Source organism: Acartia tonsa, chromosome 14, assembly GCF_053477335.1.
Source record: "Acartia tonsa isolate MP-2025a chromosome 14, ASM5347733v1, whole genome shotgun sequence".
Taxonomy (NCBI): domain Eukaryota; kingdom Metazoa; phylum Arthropoda; class Copepoda; order Calanoida; family Acartiidae; genus Acartia; species Acartia tonsa.
In genome coordinates, this window is record NC_137273.1 from 1,542,758 (window position 1) to 1,568,780 (window position 26,023).

Consider the following 26,023-nt stretch of genomic DNA (forward strand, 5'->3'; position numbering starts at 1 on the left):
CTCGTGTCTAACATAACTGATCTTAATCTTTTTTTTAATATCAACAGAAAGCTGTCTATAATACGATACAATAAATAACTATTCTCCCATTGACCTATTCCTATATCCCACTATTTTCTTTATTTTCAATGTCAATTTCTACAATTCAATTCACTTTTATTACAGGGTAAATGCCAGGGATCTTTAGGGATAAGACAATGGACGATATATTGATGTACATACATCCCCCAATGATGATAAACAAGATTACCACTTCTGTAGATTAAAACTATTGGTTGAAAAGTTTGGATAATACTATTTTGAACCAAGATAAATTCGAAAAATCTAAGAAAATGATAAAGAGATACTATGTTTATAAAACTTTGGGTACCAGTATAATTTAGAGTCTAATGTCCCCTCACTCCCTGAGTAAATACATAATATAATCTATTATTATGGATATACATTCTTATATTTGTTTATCATCAATGGGGGGGGGGATGTACATCAGTTAATTATTAATCCTTTGTCTTATCCCTTAAGATCACTAATTAGTTTATGTCGACTATATCATTTTAAAAATAATGGCCATGGCTGACATAATATCCACATTTTACTATATTCCATACTAGCAGCTACGCCCCCTAGAGGCCTCTAGTGGCACTTTAAATGTTTGGTTTTTTGTTCAAGTCTCTGCGATTCCTACCTATGTTGCGTTCAAGTCTTTCTAAAATTTAAATATTTTCACTTTTTTGTGATTTCTCTTGGGAGGGTTGTGGTACCTTCACCCCAAAATAGTTATAAACCTTTCCGGGACCTGTGAGAAGGTACACTGTTAAGGAGAGCCCAATCGGTTCAGCGGTTAGCGAGATCCTTTGGTACACATAGACAAACAGACATCCTGCTACTTTATTATAAGGATTAGAAACTTCCCAGGAAGGAATGGAATATTGAACTGTAAAGTTACAATAGTACCCAAAGTTTTAAAAGCAATGTAATTACCTTAAAAACTATGGGTACTAAAATCTTAATTCGTTGGTATAAATTATCCATCAAGAGTTCTAATCTACAGAAGGTATAAGTTAAACTCCATTGTCTTAATATCCCTGGGATCTAATTATCTAAATTAGGGTTAGGCAGGATACTTTTTTAGCCGGAAACCCGGCTAATTTCTAATGCCGGATATCCGGTATCCGGCAGGATATTGAAAATAGTCTGATATCCGGCCGAATAACCGGATATCCGGCATTGGAAATCATCCGGATGTCCCGTGTTTGGATAGTTTCAATATCCGGTATCCGGCCGGATATCGAAAATGGCCGGATATCCGGCCCAACCCTAATCTAAATTATTAAGGTTGAAAAGCTTAACCTACCTGTTTATTATGCCCCCTCACAGAGTAGTCTCCCCTGTTCTCTGTTGCTTTGGACAACTTGTTTCCACTGAAAAGAAAATAAAAATTAATTTTATTATATTAAAGTAAGAGGATGTATTTCTATTAGTGTGTGTGTCTGTCTGTAGCGAAATATCTCGCTAACTGCAGGACAGCTTTTTGTATATTCTAGAATAGTTATTATTCGCATCGTATCATAAACAGCTTTCCGCGGATATAGAACGTACAATTATAAGATTAAAACCAGTATTTTTAGCCCCGAGATGCCCCCCCCCCCCCATATGTGTGCCTAATTTTCATAAGAATCGGTTATGTGATTCTACTATGATTAAAGAAATCTCAACAATTTTACAATAAGCTAAAAATCCACATTATTAAAAAATGTAAATATCTTTCTCGTATTCATTCGAATCCAGTGCAGTGGATAGGAAACGGTTCTCATCCATACGAAAAAACTATGTCTAGCATCGTATTATATCCGGCTTTCTACGAATATAAAAATGTAGTCATAAGATTAAAACCAGTTTTTTAGCCCGTCGCTTCGGCACCTCAGGGCTAAAAAAACTAGTTTTAATCTTATAATTGTACATTCTATATCCGGGGAAAGCCGTTTATAATACGATACGAGAAATAACTATTCTCGTATTCATACGAATCCGGTGAATAGGAACCGGTTCTCATCCATACGAAAAAACCATGTCTAGCATCGTATTATATTCAGCTTTCTACAAATATAAAAATGTACAATCATAAGATTAAAACCATTTTTTTTAGTCCGAGCCTTCGGCACCCCGAGGCTAAAAAAAATGGTTTTAATCTTATAATTGTACTTTCTATATCCACGGAAAGCTGTTTATAATACGATGCGAGAAATAACTATTATACGTTTATGCTAATTTATTATTAATAACAAAACCATCTAAATACAATATTTAAGCTGACTAACCCTACCTATGACGTCACAAAGCTTAGAAACTGCAGGGAGGGAGGGGAAATTGGACTGTAAATTTCACTGGTACTCAAAAAAAACGTTCTTTCTTTCATCAGCTTGTGTAAAAACTTTTCCGCCAATTAATTAAACCAACAGAAGGTATTATTTTGGATTGGGGATGTGTATCAATTTATTAACCATTGTCTTATCCCTTAAGATCCCCAACAAAAATTCTCATCCAATCTTTACAAAGAAAAATCAAATTCTTGAGAAAATGATCCAGGGATAGAGGGAAAAGACAATGCGAGATTACTTAATAATAAAATTATTAATGTTCATGACCAATTATTAAATCACAAAAGCTAACCAAAGTTTTAAACCAATGCACACTACTAGTTTAGAAACATCCAATGAAATTTTAATGAAAGTACCCAAAGTTAATGAGCCAACAAGTAAAATATCATACGTGTAAAAGTTTGGGTACCAGCAAGTATAATTTACTGTCCAATGTCCCCTCCCTCCCTGCTAACTACATTTAAAAGATTGTCTTTTAATAGGGGAGAAAGCGCAACATAAAGGGGAAAGTGGAATGAGGGGGAATTAATTGAAAAGGTCGCGCGCTACGCGCGACTCTTGGTTAGAAAATGCGCTTGCTTGTGTGTTGAAATTGGTATTAAGGTTCATTTTAACTACGCTTAGGCCTGCTTATAAGATTTATAAAAACTACATTATTTTATACCTTCTTCATCATTTTTTTTACCCTAGCCTTTAGGGTCTTAAAGGGAGGGGGTTGCGATATTGTATTGGTATTTTTCTTTTCTTTAGTAATTTGTTTGTTTTTAAATAAAATTCCTGAATGGATTTATTATCAATGAAAATAATTTATTAAAATAATATCTATGTTATTGGATTTGCCTTGAATAAAAGGGACAGGTTTTAAATCATTTTAATTTGTTTGAACCTTCTATCTTTCCGCCTGTCTGAAACTAAAGTTAACCTATTAAGTTCTACATTTTAAGAAATATACCTACTTGTCATGGGATGGTTTTAAGTTCTTAAAATATAGAACAAATGAAAGCCCATAGAAACTAGGGATAAAGCCTAAGGATCTAAAGGGATAACACAATGGCCAATAAATTGATTTACATTCCCAATGATGATACAAAATAATTACCCCTTTTATTATGAGATTAAAATTAGTAGTTTAAACGTTTAAACACTCAACTTTATGAATCAACCAATCAAAGTTCTAAAGTTCTAAGGCCAACGAATAAGAAAACGTTATTTTAAAACTTTGGGGACAAGTTTAATAAACAGCTCATTGTCCTCTCTCTCTCTGGACAAAGCCACTATTCTTTGTTGACAATATATTTGTTGTGTGTAGCTACTAAACATGCTGTGACAATCAAGTAACTTAGGGCCTTGGAAATTGTGGAATAGCCACGCCCTTGTTTTCTTAGTAGTTGGTAAAATTTCAAGGATCTTAAGGGATAAGGCAATAGATGATAAATTAATAAACAAAATTATACCTTCTCTAGGTTTTAATTGTTGCTTGGACACTAAGTACTCGAAGTTTTTAAGCCAAACGCAAAAGAATAAGGATAAAAAACTTTGGGTACAAATGTAATTCACAGTCCAATGTCCCCTCCCTGTTAAAATACCCATTATTATTATTATTACTAGTGGCTACGCCCCTAAAGGCCTCTAGTGGCAATTTTAATATTTTTAAAAATAATAATATGCTGCTTTCGAGTCTTTACGATACCTTGCAATGTTGCATTAAAGTCTTTATAGGTAACAAAAATTCCGATTTTTATGTGATTACTCTTGGGAGGGTGGTGGTACCCTCCCCCAAAATAGTTATAAACCTTCCCAGGAGCTATGAGAAGCTACCCTGTAAAGGAGAATCATATCGGTTCAGCGGTTAGCGAGATCCTTCGGTACAAACATACAAACACAAATGTAGACATCCTGTTACTTTTGTATAAGGATTAAATTGTTAGGTAATGGAGGGAGGGGACAATGGACTGTAAATATCACTGGTTATTGTTACGTACGTACGGACAGATGAAAGGACGGACGGACGACAGACAAAGTGAATTATGAATTAGCTACTATTATCCAAATAGTTAACTAGCAGAAACTTAATCTACACTTTTTAAACACTTTCTCTGTTTCTCTTTCTATGAAATTGCGATGAGACAATGACGAACAAGGATGACAACATCAATAAAAACGAAACGGTAGGACAACTGAACATTAACACTTGTAGAATGTCAGAACCTAATAATCAGAAAATAAATGTATAAAAGTCAAAACAAAATTAAAAGTAAATTTGTTGAAAAACTACATAAATACAGGATAATGTTTTAGGACATACTTACATTTTAGGACTTGTTTATAGAGATGCTTCGCTCATATTATTTTACTTTGTTGTCCAAAAATCAGATTAATCGAATAATTTTATCATATAAAAATTTATTGTTAAAAAAGTTAAAAATCCACTTGTTTAAAATGGACGTACGGACCGACCGTAATTATAGAAAAGCTTCGCTTTTAAAATGAACGAATTGTAAAAAAAAACAAGAATAATTATGTTTAAAGAGTAGCTTTGTATTAGGGTGTGTATATTTTGACGGAGGGTATCTCCACCCTCCCAAGATAAATCGCCACTAGATAAATAACCCCCGGTAAAAAAAAACCTCCCTCATATCTTCCCTCAAGTGTATATCCAGAACCGATTGCGTTCTACATTTTAGAGAAGCTTCACATAGGTCCTTGGATAGTTCTAGACTATTTTTTTATTCAACCAATCAAAACTCTTTAAGAGTACCCACAGTTTTAGAGCAAACGTATAAGATAAAGTTGATATAATACTTTGGGTACCAATACCTTGGTCCAATGTCCCATTCCTCCATGCGGACTGATATATGCAGTGTTTCGGAGCCGGAGCCGGATCCGGGAGGAGCAACATTTTTCGTTAAAAACGGCTCCGGCTCCAGATTAGCTATAAATGATTTTTTAAAGTAATATTATAATTTAGCAACGGTCTATTTCCATATAATAAACTGAAAAACTATTGTTACTTAACGAATAGACACACATCCTTCTACTTTTATATAGCTTTAATCAAATAAAAGCAAAATATTTTATATTATTTATTTTATTTTATCAAATTTCCATAATGAACAAAAATTGATATATTAATTTTAAGGTAGGAGCCGGAGCTGGAGCCGGAGCAGGAGCCGGAGCCGTATTTCTAGATACGGCTCCGCGGAGCCGGAGCCGCATCAAAATTAAAAGGCTCCGACACCCTGGACATATGAATTGTTAAGTTGCTGCGCTTCTAAAAAAAAATCTGCGAACCCTTTCTCTATTCTAGTTTCACATGATTGAACTTTTGGAAACCATTTATCTGGTTTTTAATTATCCAATTTGGATCATATGGACCCCCCGGGAGGGAATGAAAATTGTACTGTAAATAACGCTGGTATCCAAAGTTTTGGAGTCAAATTATCTTATTCGTTGGCTCAAAATCTTTAAGACCCTAGAAGGGTCCAGAAAAATAGCCCAAAACCATTCTAAATAAAGCTCCCTAAAATGAACAACTCTGTGGGAAGGGCGGGGGAGAGAAAATAGCCTTAAACCAACCCGAGACAATTAAAAGCTTCCTTAAAAAGTACAACCAGCTAGGACTAATCTTTTTAAGATCTTAAGCTTCAGACAAGAAAACTTTACTGCTTTAAATCATGAGATAAGAGGGCCAACTTATTAAGATGGAAAATTGAAAGCAATTTGTGGTATTCTACTTATTTGGAAAAAATCACAAAGAAATCAAATTTTCTCGAGCAAAGCTTTTCTTTGCTTAGGGTATAATTAATTATACGAACTTTGGCAGAGAGGGTGACAATGAGCTGTTTATTACACTAGTCCCCAAAGTCAAATAATAACGTTTCCTTATTCGTTTCCTTTACAACTTTGGGGACTTTAGTGAAATTTGATTGGTTGAGTGTTCAAACGTTTCAACCTCAAATTTTAATCTACAAAAGGGGGAATTTTGTGTATCATCATAGGGGATATACACAAATTTATCAGCCATTGTCTCTTTAGATCAAAATGAGTATTTTGTTGAACTTTGCTTTTGTGTATATTTGTATTCTTGTTAAAAACAATAAATCTTATAGTTATTCATAATTTTCTTCAGTAAATCACATCAAATTTTTTAAAATAAAGGTTAAACTATGAGAGATAAAAAAATAAATTAATATACATCCCCAATGATGTTACTCAAAATTAGCCCTTCTGTAGATTAAAACTATTGGCTAGTTCAAAAAAAAACTTATCAAATTAGATAAAAGTATCAAAAGTTTTTCAAACCAACCAATGAAAAAATTTAATAATAAAACTTTGGGTACCAGTATAATTTACAGTCCAATGTCCCCTCCCTCCCTGCAGACAGACTAACAGACATACATTATACTACTTCATATATTTTGCAAAGGTTAAAGTTCGCATCAAAACTCATTCAATTTAATTTAAGTGTTAAAAGCTTAATTAGTATTATTACATATGTAAAAAATTCAAACATTGATTAATTCTTAAAGAATAGTAAAATAATAAATTTTCTTGTAAGGATCTCACTAACCGGTGAACCGATATGGTTCTCCTTAACAGTTAAGTTTCTTATAGAATCATAAATATGTTGAGGGCACAAAAACCTTCCCCCCTCATGGGAAAGCGCCACTAGATATTTTATTTCTCACTTTATTTGCGATGCTAAAATTGAAGGTGGGGGTCGACTCCACCCCCTTTCCATCAAGTGCCCCTAGAGGCATAGCTAAGGGATATTAAGGAATCAGACAGTAAACGACAAATTAATTTTGCACCCAATTATGATAAACAAAATGACACCATGGAATCTGTCCCGATTTTGTATAACTTTTGCGGAACATGTTCCAGTTACGTCATATTTTTCTTTCCCGAAAAAGGGAAGGGGGGAAGAAAATCTCTTCAAAAGAGATGGGGAAAACCCCCTTTTCTCCCATCTCTTTTTTCTCCCCCCCCTTCCCTTTTTTTCTTTCCCCCTTCCCTTTTTCGGGAAAGAAAAATATGACGTAACTGGAACATTTTCCGCAAAAGTTATACAAAATCGGGACAGATTCCATGGTGTCAACAAAATCTGTAGATTACAATTATGAATTATTGGTTCAAAACAATGGACACTACTATTTTGCAATCAACCAATCAAAACTAAATTTTTTTAACCAAATTTTTAAGATAACATGGTTAGAAAACCTTGGGCATCAGTGTAATTTACAGTCCAATATCCCTTCCTTCCCAGTTTTTAACTATTTCTAAGAGCAAATTAACTCCTAACTATATTGCTCTATGCATAATGCAGGGAGAGAGGGGACATTGATCTGTTTATAACACTAGCCCTCAAAGGTTTATATTAACGTTTTCTTATTTATTAGCTCAACAACTTTGGGGACTTTTATTGAATTTTGATTGGTTCATTAAAATGACTTTCCAAACATTTCAAGCAATAATTGCAATCTAGAAAGGATAATTTTATATATAACCATTGGGATTTACATTATTTTATTGGCCATTGTCTTATCCCTTTAGATCCCTGGTATAATGACCTTTTTACTCTAAACAATTGCACTTTTAATGGCCTAAAAAATTAAAACTCATTCAGCCATCATTAAAATTTGTAAAAAATCAGGGAGCGAGGGCACATTGGACTGTAAAGTACACTGGTATCCAAAATTTTATAACCACGTAATCTTATGCGTTTGGTCAAAAACTTTGGGTACTTTTATGGAATATTGATTAGTTGGAAATAAAAATATTTGAGTTCTAACTTTTAAACCAATAATTATAATCTACAGAACGGGTAATTTAGTTTAACATTAATGGTTATATACATCAATTTATCGTCCATTGTCTTATCCCTTAAGATTCTTAGTAAAAGAAGAACTCAATGCTAATTAATAGAAATATTATTAATTAGTGGTTTCAGGGAGCTTAGGGGATAAGACAATGGACGATATTTTGATTGTCATCTCCAATTATGATAAACAAAACTACCCTACTTTACCCATTACATACATTTCAAAATTGAAAAATTTTAAGGGATAAGCCAATTGACGATAAACTCACTCTTGAGATCAAAATCATTGGTTAAAATGTGTAAACACTATAAAAAAAAAAAAAATTTTGAACCAACAAATGAGAGGACTTTGGGTAACTACCAGTATAATTTTCTTTCCAATGTCCCCTCCCTCCCTAGATATAAATAGTTTTTGGAACTGTGACTTAATAAATTATACAATGATATGTTTTATGTCGGAATTTTATCATTAGTTGATTTTGATATATTAATATAGAAATTTCTAATTTTCTCTATATAAATTACATACTAGCGACTGTGCCCCTAGCATCTAGGGGCTCTATATAAAAAAATGGAAGAGCATAAAAATAGCTTAATACCACACCAAAAAGAAAAAAGAAATGGCCTAAAAACATCTTAGGACCTATACGAAGCCTCACTGTAAAGGAGAACCATATAGGTTCAGTGGTTAGCGAGACCTTTCACTAGTCACAGACAGATAGACATCCTGTTACTTTTATATAGGGATATACATTAGTTTTAAACCGATCTAAATGAATTAAATTCTGTCCGTTTTTATAGACACAATATTTTGACAGACTTTTGAAGAGATTTTCTTCCCCCCTTCCCTTTTTCGGGAAATAAAAATATGACGTAACTGGAGTCTTGTTCCTCAAAATTAATACAAATTCGGGACAGTTTTCTGTGTGTCTCATTTCTAAAAGCGATGCTTTTCTACATTTTAGGGTTGGTCCGTCCGACCGTCTGTTTATTGACATGTCAAAGTTATCCTATCAATTTCAAACTTGACAACATGATTTCTGGAACAATTATGCATGGCTTTTTAGCTTATTGATTACATTTTATTATCATATTCAATATTTCTTTTAAATATTGATTCCTAGAAGAAAAAGTAAATTAAAATTACACTGGTCTTAATGTTTTAAATCAATGATTAGTTGACTTAAAAACCTTAATAGGATTCTGATTGCTGGTTCCATACTAGAAGTGTTCAAATTTTTCAAACGATAATTTAATCAACAATAGGGGTAATTTTGTTTAAAATCATTGAAGATAATGTATATCAATTCATCGTCCATTGTCTTATCACTTAAGATCTCTGATCTGTTTGTAAAATAGCATGCAATTGGTATAAATTAAGAAAATTCTACAAAAAAAACCGCGCTATATAATATTACTCAACACTTTTAGTCATCGAAAAGACTTTTTAAAATCATAAGTTTCAAAGTTAAACAGCACATTTTTATGTTTTTGGAGGTATGGCTACGAAATTTCAGGGAAAATATGCTGGTAACCAAAATGTTTTATATATTCACGTTCTCTTATCGTTGCATAAAAAAAACTTTGGGATATACAGAATCTACAGAAGGATAATTTTATAAATCATCATTGGGGATATACATCAATTTATCATCTATTGATTTATCCCTTCAGAAAGCAGAAAAAGGGAGGGAGAAAGAGAATCTTAATCTACAGAAAGGTTAATTTTGTGTATCATAATTGGGGATGTATACAATTTATCATCCATTGTCTTATCTATTTGTAGCCCAACTTTAATATGTTTTTACAGCTTTTTATATATCACACATAAATAATATTCTTAATCCTATCTCTCTTTTCTTATAAAACATGGAAAGGAATACATCATCTGAAGAAAAAAATCTTCTAAAAATTCAATCTCTGCTCTCACATAAAGTTCTTGTCAAGCAATGATAACTCCCCCTCCTAGTTTATGATATAAATTAAAAATAAGAATGGGGGTCCAATAAGTTCATTACAAAATGTTAGTATTTTGCTACTTATGGATGTTGTCATCCTTTTTTAATTTGGCTGCTCTACTTATGGATATAATAGTCATTTCAAGAGAATTCGAAGCTTTTTAAAAATAAATGATTTGGGGGGAGGTAAAATCACTTTAAAACAACCCCCCCTTTTTCGAACGACTATGGTCTTTATATTTGAGAATATTTATCTTTAAAAATTAAGAGAGGGTTATATAAAATCCATATGTCGAGATTAAGTCACGTTTTTGCAGGGAGGTGGGGGGACATTGGTACCCAAAGTTTTCATATGTTAAGTACTTTTATTAAATCGTGTTTGGTTGTTTAAATTTGAAGTGACCAAAATTTTTGACCAATAATTTTAAGTTTTTACATATTATTTGGGGTTGACATCAATTTATCGTTTATTGTCTTATCCCTTAAGATCCCTGCATGTTATGGTAACGATGCTACGCCACTAGCATCTAAGGGCTCCGAGTCCAAAGGGGTAAAAAGATGGCAACAAATGGCCTAAACCAATCCCAGATCCATTTGAAGCTTCCCTAATATGAAGAACTCAATCGGTTCAGTAGTTCTAGATATCTTAAGATTCAGATAAAGAGCCTTACTAACTAATAAAATAAAAATAGCATAGCCTAAAACCATCAGTGGACTTATTAGCTTATTATTAAAATTATTTTATAATTAGGGATCTTAAGGGATAAGACTATGGATGATAAATTTATATGATTAAGATTGGGTAGAAGGAACCAAAGCGCTATCTCTAACCGCTCCTAAGATAGAGCGCTTCAAGTCCTTAGAGGGCGCCAAGGCGCTATCTCAACCCAATGAAAATTAAATCATTGGTTGAAAAGTTTGAACACTGCTTAGTTTATACCAACCAATCAATTTAATAAAAAAGAATTAATTAAATAAAAGAATGTGTTTATAAAACTTTGGGTACCAGTATAAATTACAATCCAATATCCCCTCCCTTTCTGCATACAATTATAGCATTACTATATAAGGAATTGCAGAAATATTTTTGATCAAAAGAAGATTTATAATCAGGGATCTAAAGGGATAAGACAATGGACGATAAATTGATTTATATCTCCAATTATGATAAACAGAGCTACCCCAACTGTAGATTAAAATTATTAGTTAAAAGGTTATACACTAATTAAATGAACCCAAAGATTTTATGTTAAAAAAACTATGGGTACCAGTGTAATTAAAAGTCCAATGTTCCCCTAGTCTCTGTACATACCGTTTCAGCATATTATAAAACATAAAAGCTTTGGTGAACAACATTTCATATCAACGTTGTGTACTTAATATTAACCAAGGATGACAACATCCATTAGTAGCGAAGCCTAATATTTTACAAGGTAAGACAAACGAACGTTAACAGATATAAACAAACAACGCATTTAATTTTCAGAAATATTTAGAAGTCTATTCAAAAATTTCAATAAATTCATCCTAATATCCTATTATATAAAGTAGTAACTTTTTTTGTCTGAAGCGAAGGATCTCACTAACGTCTGAACCGGTATGGTTCTCCTTTACAGAAAGGCTTCCCAGAGGTTACCAGATGGTTTTAGACTATTTTTTAAAGTCTGAGTAGGGTTTTAGGCTATTTTTTTAAAGTCTGGGTAGGGTTTTAGACTATTTTTTGCCCTTCTTTATCCATTCTAATGTAGAGCCCTTAGATGCTAGGGGTAAAGCTACTAGTAGTTTAATATAGACATTATTACATTTTAACTCTTGATTATCGAGATGCTTCACTTATAACATTATAACTAGTTGTCTTAGGAATTAATGTTCTAAAATTTCTAAATTCTACGCTCTCTAAATAGAACCCAATTGTTACAGAAATCATCATGCCAATGTAATATTATGTACATTTTATTAGAATTCAGTATTGTTCATTCTTAATTAAAAAGGGAGGAGCAATAAAATGACATAAAATAACAAAAAAATATTATCAAAATAAATATTATTATTTTAACTGTTACACCATAATATAAAATCATAATTTACGGGTCATATTTTGATATGGAATGAAAACTAGTTTTGTACCGTAAAGAAAACCAATGCCTTGCATGGTTTTAATAAATTGTCAAGAAATATATCCTTAAATATTTAACAAGGATGACAACATCCATAAAAGCGAAGCACTGAAACGGTAGGACAAACGGACATGAACACTTATATAGTGTCAGAACTGAATAATCAGAATTTAAATGTATAAGAGTCGAAGCAAAATTGTAAGTAAATTTGTTGAAAAACTGCTTTATGGACATACTTACATTTTTAGAACTTGATTATAGAGTTGCTTCGCTTATAACATTATACCAAAAATCAGATCAATCGGATGATTAGATCACATAAAAATTGTTGATAAAAGAATAAACATGTTTAAAATGGACGTACGGAAATTTTGGTAATGATTATAGAGTTGCTACGCTTTCTAAATCGTACATAACTACTAAAGGAATCATAGGACAATTCTTACATGCCTAAATTAACGAAAAAAGCTATCCGTTACGGACGGACGGACGGACCGACCCTAATTATAGAAAAGCTTCGCTTTTAAAAATGTTTGTCTGTCTGTAGCATTAGATCTTGCTAACCGCTGGACAGATATGGTTCTCCTTTACAGTAAAGCGTCTTATATTTAGGTTCAGGGTAGGTTTAGATTCGCGGAGGGTATCTCTATCTTCCCAAGATAAATCGCCCCTAAATATTTGTTTCTTTTTAAAATCTTTTTTAGATTTCAAACATTGAATGATGATTCCTGAACCAGTTAGGTACGTTATGACTAGCTTAACAATTTTAAAATCGTTACAAAATTGTCCATTTGAAACTACTGATACTTAACTTTTTGACAATTTTTTGAAATTTATTTTATAATTATCCTATTCATCTGATTTTTGGAACAATGATACCTAGGACAACAAGTACAATATATCAAGCGAAGCCTCTCTATAATCATTAATCAAGTCCCAAGAAGAGTAGTAGCATTAAACTAGTCCTCAAAGTTTTTTAATATAGTTTTCTTATTCGTTGGCTTAATAACTTTGGGGACTTAAGTGAATTTTGTTTGGTTGCTTAATTAAGTTGAGTGTCTAAATGTTAAACCACTATTTTTGGAAGGGGTAACTTTGCGTTATCATTGGGGATGTACATCAATTTATCGGCCATTGTCTTATCACTTTAGATCCCTGAATAAACAGCTCATTGTGTCCCCTCTCTCTCTGCCTTATAAAAGTGCAGCTTTGCTATACAACAATAAAAAGTGACAGTTAAAGTAAATAAATGCATATTATTGCCCACTTTATAACAATGCCAGCATGCCTAAAGTTGCTTAAAACCTTATAATTACAGTTCAATATAACCCTTTGAAGCCCGCTAACTTATTGTCATACTAATATCAATAAATGACTATAAAAACGAACTGATTTAAATGCAGGGATCTTAAGGGATAAGACAATGGATGCTTAATTGATATTCATCCCCAATGTTGATTTACAAAAATTAAACCCTTTATAAATCAAATAATTAGTAGAAAAGTTTGGGCACTACAATAACGAGTACCCAAAGTTTTTAGACCCAGCGAATAAGATAAGACTTTGGGTACCAGTGTAATTTACAGTCCAATGTCCCCTCCCTCCAACCCTGGATTAAAGGACAGTTATCCTTTGTGTTCCATCACTACCACAAATAGTTAGTTAAATCAAAACTAAGAGTGTTCAATTTTTTCAACCAATTATTTTAATCTACATAAGGGATATTTGTGTTTATCATCATTGGGAACGTATATCATTTTATCTTGTCTTATCCCTTAAGATCCCTGGACGCCGCCAAACTTAAAAATCAACGTGTTTTTTTTACGTTTTCTTATTCATTGGCTTCACAAATTGGAAGACTTTTAATGAATTTGCTTGGTTGATTTATTAAGTTTAGAGTCCAAAAGTTTCAAAAAATAGTTGTGATCTATAGAAGAGGGAATTTTGTTTATCATCATTTATCAATTTATCGGCCATTCTCTTATCCCTTTGTATACCTGAAAACAATGAGAATAACTATCCATTATGAACATACGAACGGATAGAAATTGTTTTTTTGCTTATTTTATGGGACACCGTTATTCGTATATCAGTTAATAAAAATCCTTTTCATCAAAAGACAAAAGAGAAATGAATTATGCAGGGAGGGAGGGGACATTGGACTGATAAATTTTATTACCGCGTTATCTTATTTGTTGGCTCAAAAACTTCGGGTACTTCTGTTGGATTTTGATTCTGATTCCAAACTTGTAAAGTCTCAACTTTTAAGTAATCAAAAATATTAAGCAAATGAAGGGGTATTTTTGTTTATCCTAATTAGGAATGTAGATAAAGTTAACGTCCATTGTCAAATCCCTTAAAAGAATGAATCTAATCGTTTATTTAGGAATTTTAGAATTGTCCTTTTGAATACAAACTGTATACATATTTAAAATGAAATTTTTCTTCAATTAGTAAGATGATCGTTGATTTAAGCTTATTAAAATTGTCTTATTAATTTCAAACTTTGCATGATGATTCCTTTATGTGCTATATACAATTTAAAAAGTGTAGAAACTCTATTGTTATAAATATCTTTACTATTTTTAAGCTATTTTTAAAAAATTTCAATAATACCTACTATTTTTGGAAATTGCAATTTCTATGAGCCTTATGAAAACTATTAAACCTTTAAATCTAATATCATATAGTTTAGACAACAAAATAAAGTACTAAAATGGGACTAATATCTTAATATTCACTAGCGGCTACGATCCTCGAGGCCTCTAGGGGCAAATGAGGAGGGAGGAGTTGAATTAGACAACCCAATTTTTAAATTTAGATTTAAAGATTTAAAATAAAAACAATTTTTATATTTGTGGGGGGGGGGTAATTTTATTTAGATTGTGGTGTTACCCTCCCTCAAAATAGTTATAAACCACCCCAGGACCTATGAGAAGCTACCCTGCAATGGAGAACCCGATCGGTTCTGCGTTTACCGAGACAAACTGTTACTTTATTATAAGAATATTTACCCAAACTGAAACTTTTTACTATAAAAATACAATACAGCCATTGAAAACTTATGTTCTGTAGTTATAAAAATAGCCGCTAGAGTTCTCAAAATAAATTTTTAATTTTTAGATATTATCTAAGACATCATATATGCCTCAACGTTAATCCATTATTGGCAATCGCTGGACAAATAAATGTGTAAAAGTGACAGATGGAGGGTCTTTTAAATAAATATATTGACCAGGCGAAGACGTAAAGTTGACAAGTAATTTAGAAGCTAGTACAACCAATATTTTTAAATAATGTTTCCATTCATTATGCAATATAAGCATATTTTTGAGAGATTCAATTAGCTCTCTATGTAAGGGAAACCAGGGGCTATGCCCCTAAGAAGCCTCATGGGGCACTAAAGGTTTTCATCAATATGAAGAAAACTATGTCTAGCATCGTATTATATCCAGTTTTCTACGAATATAAAAATGTACAATCACAAGTTTTTTAACCCGTGACTGCGGTATCTCGGGGCTAAACTGGTTTTAATATTATAATTGTACATTTTATATTCGCGGTAAGCTTTATATAACACGATGCGACAAATATCTACTATTTTTAGAATATTTTTCCTTTGCTTGAAACAATGTTGTCATCCTTGTTTTTAAGAAACTTATATTGACAAAGACTTTGTTATCTAATTTAAAGGTGTGTAGTAGTTGCAGAAAAACAGGGAGGGAGGGGACATTGAATTGTAAAATATACCGGTGCCCAAAGTTTTATACGTACTCGATTTTGTTATTTTGTTATTTTTTCATCATTGAGGATGCACTTCTAATTTATCGTCCATTGTCTTATCCCTTAAGATCCCTGAGTAGAAAACATTAAGAAAGGGTTGAGAGAAGAGGTATAAGCCGCATTTAAAACATGTTTGGTTTGGTTACTTTAAAAGTTTATCTAGTGGCTACGTCCCTAGATGCCTCTAGGTGCGCGTTAAATGTTTGCTTTCAATATATGTTTATCAAAAATGTTTTATCCGTCGCTAGATGGGTTTAGATAGTTTTTTTACTTTTGGACGGTAGTTTCTGTGCTCATTGGAGGGTGGTTGTAAAGTTACTTTCTCCCCAAAATAGCTATATACCTTTACAGGACCTATGAGTAGCTACACTGTAAGGGAGAACCATATCGGTTCAGCGGTCAGCGAGATCCTACAGTTCAAACAGACAGACACACATCCTGTTACTTTATTATACCTAAGGATCAAACGAAAAGGTTATCATAATAAAATCAGACTAGAGATCTTAAGGGATAAGACAATGGCCGATAAATTGATGCACATCCCCAATAATAATACACAAAATTACCCTTTCTGTAGATTACAATCAGTAGTTAAAACGTTAGGACACTCAACTTAATGAAACAACCAATCAAAATTCAATAAGATACCATAGTAGGTAAGCCAACAAATAAGAAAACGTTATTATAAACCTTTAGGGACTAGTGTAATAAACAGCTCATTGTCCCCTCCCTCCCTAAGTTAATCCAATTCATTGCAATAGTTTGGATTAAATTAACCTATTAGCAACTAAATCTAATCCTATTAGAACAGAAGAACGATTTTCTTAAAAACAATGTTCAGTTCAAGCTTAATAACATATTTTTGGGGGGGTAATTATGTTTAACATCTCGAATGAAACAAAACTCCCTTTTCTGTATATTACAATTATTGGTTGAAACGTTTGGACATTCAACTTCTTTACTCAACCAATTAGATATTAAAGTCTCCAAAGTTGGTTAGCCAACGAATAAGAAAACATTATTAAAAAACTTTGGGGACTAGTGTATTAAAGACCCCATTGCCCCCCCCCCCCCTTCATGGGAAAACCCCAAAGGTATATTAAACTCCCCGCAAAAGTAAGAATGTCTTAATATTGAAAAAAATGAAGAACATAAAATTTCTTTAGATGATATATCCCTTTTCCTAACAAACATACTTTGAAGATCAAATTACCACTCAAAAATTTTTTCCTTGGATTAAATTCAAGAAACACACACACTTACACACACACATACACACATACATTGGGCCACATACTATACTAGTATTACATGATCTAAATTTATTAAAATAGCTGGAAACCATCCCTGGACCTATAAGAAGCTTTACTGTAAAGCAGAACCATGTCGGTCCAGTGGTTGACGAGATCTTAGGCTATAGACAGACACACAGACAGACCTTCTGCTACTTTTATATAAGAAACTGCCTACACCCCCCCCCCCTAACCTGTACTTAACCTATCCTAATTTTAAAATAAGCATAAAAAATACCTTTCTTATCAAAATGACAAGCAACAAATTTTAAAAATGTTATTTAACAAGAAAAAGATATATTAGGTCATTTATCTTCAATAGAAAAATTAAATTATTCTTAACATTTTAACGTTTTTTTTACAATTTTTTTATAAGAAAAATAAAATATGATTTTATCATTCTTATTTTTTGGTGCTAGCGACTGCGCCTAAAAGCATCTAAGGCTCTATATTTGAAGGTTGAGAGAATGGTCAAAAAAAAGACTTGAAATAGCCTAAAACCATACAGTAATTTATATGAAACTTCCCTAAATTAGATAAATCAATCGGTTCAGTTATTGAAATATTAAGCTTCAGACAACAACAAAAAACAGAGTTTTTGAAGGCTTGAACTTAACTTAGGTATTATAACCCTTAATTTTAAAGAAATTGGGGCCATAGTGTTATTTTTGTCTAATTGAATCAGGCTGTGCATGTTTTATGCATCTCTGTACTCATATTATACACATTATACACTTATTAAAAGCGAAGCTTTTCTATAATTAGGGTCGGTCCGTCCGTCCGTCCGAGATAGTTAGCTTTTATTCGTTAATTTGGGCATGTTAAAATTGTCCTATCAATTTCAAACTTTGCATGGTGATTCCTGTAGTAATTAGGTACGACTTAAAAAGCGTAGCAACTCTATAATAGTTACCAGAATGTACGTACGTCCATTTTAAACATGTTGATTTTTGTACTTTTTAAATAACAATTTTTTATGTGATAAAATCATCCTGATTTTTTGATTACTGATTCCTATTACAATAAGGTACAATATTATGAGCGAAGCATCTCTATAATCAAGTATTAAAAATGTCAGTATGTCCTTAAACAGAATTCTGTATTTAAGAAGTTTTGCAACAAATTTACGTATAATTTTCTTTTATGGATGTTGTCATTCTTGTTATTTTACACAGTGATATCCCCATAATAATTTTTAAAAGCAAAGCTTTTCTATAATTAGGGTAGGTCCGTTCGTCCGTACGTTTTCGTTAATTTAGGCATGTTAGAATTGCCCCATCGATTCTAAATTTTGTATGGTGATTCCTGTAGTAGAAAGGTACGATTTAGAAAGCCTTACAACTCCCCCCGCCTCGTCAAGTGACCCTAGAGGCCTCTAGATTCATCATGTATTTTTCACTTCACTACTAATAAATGTTGTCATCCTTGTTCTAATTTTGTTGACCCAAGCTTTAATATTGTCATTCTTGGTTTGGTTTGTACTTTTGTATTTTGTTTTATTTAAATTTAATTTAACATAAAATGCAATTTTATTACCTTTTCATTAAATATTAAACGAGTTCAATTTTGATAAAACAAAAAAGGTAATAGTTTTTTCTCGCATCGTATTATAAACAGCTTTCCGCGGATTTAGAATGTATAATTGTAAGATTAAACCTGTTTTTTTAGCCCCGAGGTGCCGAAGGCACGGGCTAAAAAAACGGGTTTTAATCTTATGATTGTACATTTTTAAATACGTTGAAAGCTGGATATAATACGATGCTAGACATAGTTTTTTCGTATGGATGAGAACCGGTTTCTATCCACCGGATTCGAATGAATACGGGAAACGATCTTTCTAAAAGTTACAAGTTAACCAGGGATCTTAAGGGATAAGACAATGGAGGATAAATAGAAATCTGGTTGACAAGTTTCGATCTGGAACAGGGAATAGACTGTAAATTATACTGGTACCCGAAAATCCCGAAAATTTGGAATAGTTGGGCAGGTGAGCTAAGATCATTAAATTCATACATAGCTGTTAAAAAACAAGGATGACAACATTCATAAAAGCGAAGAACTGAAACGGTAGGACAAACGGACATTAACACTTACATAGTGTCAGAACTGAATAATCAGAATATGAATGTATAAGAGTTGTTGCAAAATTTTAAGTAAAGAAGTTGTATCAACTTTTTTTTATAGCTAGCCGGTCCTTTTAGTAAGTAGTAGATGTAAAATTTTTCATAGAATTCAGATATGCAATCGGTTTTTTTGTAGACCTCTTATTTTTTAAGTAATTTAAGTTTTAAAAAAAAATTAAGTCGATTTTAAGGTACTAAAATGCAACAAAAAAAAAAGAAAGAAAATGGCCATTATGAACAAAAATAGTAAGATCTTTAATTTGACACCTTACTTTTTCAATTCTGTCAGGTAATTATTGAAAAAATCTCAATTTTATCATTTCACAAGTAAAAAAATATGGGTTCATATATACCTTTAGAATCAGAAAAATATTACGAATCCATTGTAAGCAAAATTGAAAAAAAAAGTTTACAATATAGTATATAAACTACAATAAAAGGAATTATATGAAAATATCATATTATATTGTACAGGCAACGTCTTAACTTTTGAATTGAGTATAAAAATGGGAAGGGGGTATAGAGGGGGTAAAGAGGGGGTAAAAAAGGGAAGACGATAGTGTTGCCAGAACAAAAAATACAATTGGCCATTTTTTAATTTTTTAATTTTTTTACTTTTTTTCAATTTTGCTTACAATGGATTCGTAATATTTTTCTGATTCTAAAGGTATATATGAACCCATGTTTTTTATGTCTGTTTGAGAAAATATTTAGGTCTAAAGTTTTTAAAACTGAGGTTAAAAAAATAGATTTTTTCAATAATTACTCAACAGAATTTTAAAAGTAAGGTGTCAAATTAAAGATCTTACTATTTTTGTTCTTACTGGCCATTTTCTTCTTTTATTTTGTTGCGTTTAAGTACCTTAAAACCGACTTAATTATTTTTTTAAAAAACTTAAATTACTTAAAAAATAAGAGGTCTACAAAAAAACCGATTGCATATCTGAATTCTATGAAAAAATTTACATCTACTACTTACTAAAAGAACCGGCTAGCTATATAAAAAAAAGTTGATACACCTTCTTTGTTGAAAAACTCCTTTATACAGGATAATGTTTATGGACATACTTACATTTTTAGGACTTGATTATAGAGTTGCTTTGCTTATAACATTATGCTTTGTTGTCCAAGGAATCAATATACCAAAAATCAGATCAATCTGATGATTAGATCAAATAAAAATTTGATGTTAAAAAAGTAAAAAAATCAACATGTTTAAAATGGACGTACGGACATTTCGGTAATGATTATAGAGTTGCTACGCTTTCTAAATTGTACCTAACTACTAAAGGAATCACCAAGCAAAATTTGAAATCGATTGGACAATTCTAACCTGCCTAAATTAACGAAAAAAGCTATCCGTTACGGACGGACGTACAGACAGACCGACCCTAATTATAGAAAAGCTTCGCTTTTAAAAAGGAAAAAAAATTAGTGTATATCAAAGTACAAAACATTTCAATGCAGGGAGAGAAAGTGTTATCCCTGTGGAAAAACCTAAATATAATTTAAATATCGCAACCAGTGAGCTACTTTAATGCCATATCCTGTAAGTAGCTAGTATTATTTTATATTATTTGAGAAACTTGTAAATATATCAAAAAATTAAATGAAAATTGGGCCGAAGGACAGTCAGGATTGACTTTAAAAGTTCTGTAGTACAGTTACCCTTATTTTGTCAACGTAACTAAATATATCTATAAAAGTTGATGTAATTTAATAGTTATTTCTCGCAACGTATTATAAACGGCTTTCCGCGGATATAGAATGTACAATTATAAGATTAAAACTAGTTTTTTTTAGCCCCGAGGTGCCGAAGGCACCGGCTAAAAACTGGTTTTAATCTTATAATTGTACATTTTTATTTTCGTAGAAAGCTGGATATAATACGATGCTAGACATAGTTTTTTCGTATGGATGAGAACCGGTTTCTATCCACCGGATTCGAATGAATACGAGAAACGATCCTTCTAAAAGTTACAAGTTAACCAGGGATCTTAAGGGATAAGACAATGGAGGATAAATAAAAATCTGGTTGACAAGTTTGGATCTAACCAAAAAAATCCATTCACGGACTGTAAATTATACTGGTACCCAAAAATCCCGAAAATTTGGAATAGTTGGGCAGGTGAGCTAAGATCATTAAATTTATCCAAAGCTGAGCTGGATCTTTTAATCATTTTAGTAGTGAGCCAGATCGGAGTGAGCCAACTTTCCACCAATGAGAGCACAGCATTATATGAAATGCCGCGCTGTGATTGGCTGAAATTCGGCTCACCCCGATCTGGCTCACCACTAAAATGATTTAAAGATCCAGTTCTGTTAAAAAATATGTAAAAAATAAGTGTATATCAAAGTACATAACATTTCAATGCAGGGAGAGAAAGTGTTATCCCTGTGGAAAAACTAAAATATAATTTAAATATCGCAACCAGAAAGCTACTTTAATGCCATACCCTGTAAGTAGCCAGTATTATTTTATATTATTTGTGAAACTTGTAAATATATTAAAAAATTTAAGTTGATGTAATTTAAAATGTATTAAATTAATCTGTAATTTACTGCTAATAAATCATATCATATCAAAGTTTTGTTATATGACCATGTTATCTAATTCGCTGACCAATTTTAATTGGTTAGTTCTACAACTAATAGTATCCTACTTTTCAACTAATAATCTACGGAAGGATAATTTTGTCTCTCATCAATTTATCGTTCATTGTCTTATCCCTTTACCCCAACAGGACGAATCAATCACTGTCTTTAAGGAACACAAAAGTTAAAGATCTAAAGGGATAAGACAATGGCCGTTAAATTGTTGTACATCTCCAATGATAATACACAAAATTACCCCTTCTGAAGGTTACAGTTAGTGGGGAAAACGTTTGGACAATCAAAGAATAAACTTGTTGAGCACACTATTAAGAAAACATTATTATAAAACTTTGGGGACTAGTATAATAAACAACCCAATGTCCTCTTCCTTCCCTAAACAAAAAAGTAGTAAATTTCAACTGTCTTGGCACCAAACTTGACAACAAGCAGGGAGGGAGGGGACAATTGGCTGTTTATTACACTTGTCCCCAAAGTTTTATAATAATGTTTTCTTTGTTGGTTCATTAACTCTTGGGACTTGTATTGTTGATTATTATTGGTTGGCTCATTTAGTTGTGTGTACAAATTTCAACCGCTAATTGCAATCTACAGAAGGGGTAATTTTGTGTATCATCATTTGGGATGTACATCAATTCATTGACAAGGATAATTATGGTCATAAGTAGAACACTAACAAAAAGGCTTAAGCAATGAAAACCAACCCCCGCCCCCCTCCCTTATAGATAAAAATAAAGGTAGAATTTTTTCCCTTACCTAAACCCAGTACAAGGACGTACAAGGGGGGGTGGGGAGGGGGGGTTAAGGGGTGATTACTCCCCCTCCCAAATAAAAAAGCTTGGACGTCCTTGACCCATTACCCATTATAATTAAACCAAACCTGACCTAAAGTACGAAACAAACGAAAAACTACCCCCTTCCACCACTTATTTTCAATTTATTTTAAAACAAAAGGAGTGGTTATCAATACACAATAAGAAACTTAATGTGAAAGCGCAAAAAAAGGTATTTTATAAAAATAAGGATGACAACATCCATAAGAAGCAAAGCTTAAGACAGACATGATATAATCACGGACGTATTGACGAACAAATAGACTGAATTATAGAGTCATTTCGCTACTAAAAATTAATAATAATTATAATAGTGAATTGGGGGAATCATTGATTAGGCATAACACAATGTTCACCTGTTCTTAACTAATAACAATTGGTGTGCGATTACTTCCGCAGATGTGTCATAACAGCAAATCGTAAGGATCTTAAGGGATAAGAAGATGGATAATAAATTGATATACATCCAAAATGATGGTAAACAAAATTGCCCTTTTTAGTTAGAAAGTTAGAACTAACCAAATTGAATTGAAAGTAGCTAAAATTTTTATAAAACTTTGGGTACCAGTGTAATTTACAGTCCAATGTCCCCTCCCTTCTCTAAATAAATGTATAGTAGAACACAAAGGTTTTGTTTATTTTCAAATTTTAATAATTTTTAATAACAAATATAATTTTATTCAGAGCAGTCAGGGAGGGAAGGGACATTGGAATGTTTATTACACAAGTCCCCAAAGCTTTTTAATAAAGTTTTAGTGTTCTATGGCTTAACAACTTTGGTGACTTTTATTAATTTTTGATTGGTTAGTTAAAGTTGAGTGTCCAGTTTAAACTACTAATTGTAATCTAAAAAATGGTTAATTTAAAATTTAGTCTTATCCCTTTAGATCCCTACAGTGCAGCTATATAAATATGGAATGTCCGTACGACACTTCAAATGTTTAAGAACATAACATAAATTCTTGGAAAAGAGTCAATTTTATAATCCTTATACAAAAGTAACGAGATGTTTGTCTGCCTAGTTTAGAAGCAAAAACTTGTATAGAATAAAATTTTAAATTTAATTTTACACATACTATCAATAATTTAGAATTACAAAATAATGAATAATTAACTAGTTGATAATTACAGTAAAATTATAACTAAATATTATTTTATATAGTAAATAATATTTTTGTAAATCTATTAACATCTGTATGAAATGGAAATACAAAAAAACCTAAAAATAAAATGGGAAGGCTGGCCTTCCTTTTTTTCACCGCCTTTACAAATTCTGTGTAAGTTTAACTAATTAAATTTGGATTTAAAGAGCAGCTCCGTTAATCAATTATATCAATCTTTTCTCAAAAAACCCGGGAAAATATTTACAAAAAGGGAAGGAGGTAGTTTTTTCTTTAAGCTCAAACCACTGACAGTCGACTAACCCTGCTGGGCCGATACCGGGGGTATGTAACCCTGTGGGGCTACCCAGTACCCAATACAACCTAACCTAAAGTAACCCCTTCATAAAAAGTTGTGGGTGTGGGGGGGGGGGAGGAGTAAAACTGCACAAAAAATTCTTACCTAACAAGGGCAAACAGAGCCAAAAGTAGAGCTCCCATTTGTATTAAAGCGCCCATTTTATCACTTTTTTAAACACCACAAGTTGTAATAACTTTTTTTCAGTCACTCCAATTCTTTCTTTTGGATTTTTTTCACATAAACTGCAATATAATAATTCAGTTGATTAAAGCTTAAACAAAAAACAATTTTTTTTAAAATTAAACCTTTGTGATTTGAGCTAACAGTTGAAAATAAAAATTTGTCAGAATGGCATTGAAACCGATTAATATCCACTGGATTCAAACCGTATCAGTCAGCCATACGGAAAAATCATGTGTAGAAGTGTATTACAGACAATATTCCACGACTATTAAAAGAAAAATCATAAAATCAATACCAGTTTTGTTATCCCGGACCTTCGGGACTAACAAAACTGGTTTAAATCTTAATAATTTTAATAACTGCGGAAAGCTGTCTATAATACGATGCGATGAATAACTATTCAAAACCTTTTATCAACTGAATTAAATCACCATAATAATTATTCACAAAAATTCAGACTTTCAGAAAATTTCTTTGGTTGAGAACTAGTGTGTCTGTATTGTATAACTAGTAAAGGTCAAATTTTAGTGGATTTTTTGGGTGGTAAAAATGAGACAGAGGTAGGGGGGTATTTAAAGGGGGGGGCAACAACAATTTCGGGTTGTGACTCGATCGAGTCCCAGCGGGTTGTATTGCCGTAGTAATCAGTGTGTGTATACGCTGCGGCGCTACTAGTCTAAGCACTGTACGAGTGGGGAGAGCCTTTTCACTCGACTGATAGACGGGGTTGCCAAATAACCATAGTATAAATCAGGGAGGAAGGGGACAGTGTCCGATAAATTGATATACATACCCAATGATAATACACAAAATTATCCCTTCTGTAGATTATAATTAGTTGTTTGAACATTTAATTTAATGAACAAATTACTCAAAATTCACCAAAGTTGTAAAGCCTACGAATAAGAAAATATGATAAACAGCCCATTGTCTCCTCTTCTCTCTGTTGCTAACCAAAATACATCACCAATGGTAATAAACAAAATACACCCCTTTTTGGTTTGAAATAATGGTTGTAATGTATAGACACTTCTGATTTACAATCCAGGTATAAGGTATAACCAACAAGCAAAATAAATGTAAAATAATATTTGGGGGGCAAATGAAGACGTTGTCAATTTTACAATGTGTTGCCCCCCAACGACAGCTGAAAAACACGCATAGGTTTCAGGATTTTTTTCCGAATTAATTTCATTGTTGGTTAAAGCTGTTTACTTTTAAAGTCTCATACCTTTCCTGATAACTTTAATATTTGTATACATTTTAACATTTTATGGCTGTATATAGATATATATATTATCTTTAGGGAAAACGATTTAAAGATAGCCTAAAACCGTCCCAAGACTTGATTTTAAAAATAATAAAACCATCCCAGGACCTATATGAAGTTTCTTTAAAATGGAGAACTCAATAAGTTAAGTAGCTATTGAAATCTTAAGCTTTAGACAAAAAGCTAACAGA

At 32.2% G+C, this 26,023-nt stretch overlaps 1 protein-coding gene across 1 annotated transcript in view; it reads right to left on the bottom strand.

The window, feature by feature from the left end:
• LOC145306157 (putative chitinase 2) overlaps window positions 1-25,162 on the bottom strand; it is an 86,565-nt gene extending 61,403 nt beyond the window's left edge. The window contains exons 1-3 of the mRNA XM_080148135.1: window positions 24,994-25,162; window positions 24,482-24,621; window positions 1,355-1,421 (exon numbers count right to left, since the gene is read on the bottom strand). Coding sequence (XP_080004261.1) covers window positions 1,355-1,421; window positions 24,482-24,537 — 123 coding nt within the window. The 5' untranslated portion in view covers window positions 24,538-24,621; window positions 24,994-25,162. The remainder of the gene's footprint in view (window positions 1-1,354; window positions 1,422-24,481; window positions 24,622-24,993) is intronic.
• Between the last annotated feature and the right edge of the window lie 861 nt (window positions 25,163-26,023).